The sequence below is a fragment of the Manacus vitellinus genome, unplaced genomic scaffold (genome assembly GCF_001715985.3).
Source record: "Manacus vitellinus isolate BGI_N305 unplaced genomic scaffold, ASM171598v3 scaffold_10_pilon, whole genome shotgun sequence".
NCBI lineage: Eukaryota > Metazoa > Chordata > Aves > Passeriformes > Pipridae > Manacus > Manacus vitellinus.
In genome coordinates, this window is record NW_021938838.1 from 16,458,086 (window position 1) to 16,460,290 (window position 2,205).

The 2,205-nt window shown below is 55.7% G+C and overlaps 1 protein-coding gene across 1 annotated transcript in view; it reads right to left on the reverse strand.

Annotated features, from left to right (window-relative positions):
- The window catches only part of LOC103766317 (hydrocephalus-inducing protein homolog), a 50,481-nt gene that overhangs the window by 26,995 nt on the left and 21,281 nt on the right, over window positions 1-2,205 (reverse strand). Inside the window, exons 18-19 of the mRNA XM_029965563.1 lie at window positions 1,220-1,357; window positions 102-191 (exon numbers count right to left, since the gene is read on the reverse strand). Coding sequence (XP_029821423.1) covers window positions 102-191; window positions 1,220-1,357 — 228 coding nt within the window. The remainder of the gene's footprint in view (window positions 1-101; window positions 192-1,219; window positions 1,358-2,205) is intronic.

Here is a 2,205-nt window from a genome sequence, read left to right on the forward strand (position 1 = left end):
GGGCAGTGCTCACCTTCGATGCTCCAGGGCAGGTCCAGATAGATCCCGGCAAAGACTGCCTCTCCTTTCAGGGAGATTTCTGCAGGTTTCAGGTGACCCACTTTAATCTGGAAAGTCCTGCAGAAGACTCCTGGCATTCCTGGCAGGTAATAGAGCTTCAGTACTTGCTCCTTGCCAGGTTCAATGGAAGCCTGCAAGGGACAGGAGAAGAGAGAGGCAATGCATCAAAGAGGGTGTGATGGAGGAAGGCTCAGGCCACAGACAGGCTGAGAAGAGAAGACAGGTTCTCATCTGGAAGAAAACGTCAGACCACATCACCTTCCACCTTCCTCGTACCCAAAAGCTCGAGCCTCCAAGGTGAGGGTGCAGAGGGTGCAGTGTGTCCTTCCGAGGGCTCCTAAGGCTGCACCCCCAGCAGAGCCTGCCCTGTGCTCAGCGTGAGCACGGCTCTGCTGCTAACGGGGTTTGCCCTCTGCTGGCGAGAGCCAGGCTGAACAGGTGAGAGCTCTTTTGCCACCACTGGGGAAGAGGAGCGAAGCGCCCACACTCTCAGCCCGGCCAGCAGCTCCTGTCACCCCTTGTAGGAGACAGGCAGGAAGAAATGGGAAAGCCAACTGGCTTCCTCTTCCCATTGCAAAGAGGGACAAAGGAACACTGCTTCACCTCAAAGACATCCAGGCAGCACTGAGAAGCTGGGACAGTGGTGGGATGCTCCAAATTCCTCTCTTTGCTCTTCCAGCCCCGCTCCTCCCTGGCCCCCTCACTGCCCCACAAAGCTGCTCCAGAGCAGCACAGCTGGGGGGAGGGAAGAACCAGCACAGGGGCTGTGACAATTTCTGGCAGAGGAGCTTCAAGCCCAAGCAAGGAATATGTAAGTGCTGCTTAGTCCTGTCTGATCCCACAGTTGAGGTAAGGTGACCCTCAGAAGAGCCTCAGTGCCAGCACAGCCACAGAGCTCAGCAGTCAGGGGCCGAGGAGTGACCAACATGCTTGTGCCTCCTGCCAGTGGCTGCCCTGTGATGGCAGAGCCACTCGGCAGCCAAGGCCACAGGGAGTCTGTCAGGATGGCACTTGCTTGACCTTCTCTGCCCCCAGCAGCAATTGCTTACAGCCCTGTCTCTAAAGGCTGGGTTTGGTTTTGTTTTCCCCCCTTTTTTCTCTTTAACCCTCTCCTTGGCCACCTGATACAGGGCTGGCATCAGTCAATTGTGCCACTCACTGTGTTGGGCAGGACTGCAAGCACACCAGGCAGAGGCTTGTCTGCAGTGCCAGTGCTGGGGCTCTGTACCACGTAGGTGAATTCGATCTTCCCGTCGTTCTGCAGGGTGACCTCTGCTTTAATGACTTCATTAAAGAGCTGAAGAGAGGACAGAGGAGTGGGAAGTTACAGACACAGGCCTGCTGCTGGGAATCTCCTTCCTCTTTCATGGGGTTGAAAGCAGACACACCGCAGGAGCAGGGACTGGGAACGAGCTACGGGCACTTGGGAAAGTGGGGAACCCCCAGGCACAGGGACCTGTACAGGAACAGAGAGTTCTGGCAGCACGCAGAGGGGCAGGAACAACCATGGGAGGGTCAGTAGTTAATGAACCAGGGGACATGGGCCCTCTGCACTCTGAGGGGTCACCAACAGCCAGGAGAAACAAAGAAGGCGACATCAAGGCATTCCAGAAGAAAAGGCACCTGCATGCAAGTATTGGCAAGCAACATACCAGCAAAAAGGGAGACAGATGGAGCACCAGGACAGGGACAGCAGCTGGAAAGATCTGTGGACTTTAAACTGAGAAGTAGCAAAGTGGGGATTATTCTGGGACATTCTCTCCAACTGCAGTGACGGGAAGCCCAACCGGGTTATTTTGTGGATTAAGCAACAGCATTAAACAGGAGCATCTCGTTGGAGCTCAGGCTTTAGGAGTGGGTCAGCAGAGGGATGTCTCAGGGACATGTCCCTCTGGACATCCCCACTGGGATCCTGCTTGCTCCAGGAGGCAGCATTAGGTACCCTGAAGAGAAGGAATTCCCAAGATTTTGGAGGGGAGGGGAGATGGCCATTACAAAGCAGTCTGGAGGCCAGACATATCCCTCCAAGGTTGTACTTCCAAGCCCCAGAGCCAACAAAGGAGCTGGGAAGGGGAGAGAGCCCTGGGCTGGGCTGGGCAGCAACCTGCTGGTGATGGTCCCAAGGCAGCAGCTCTGCCAGGAGAA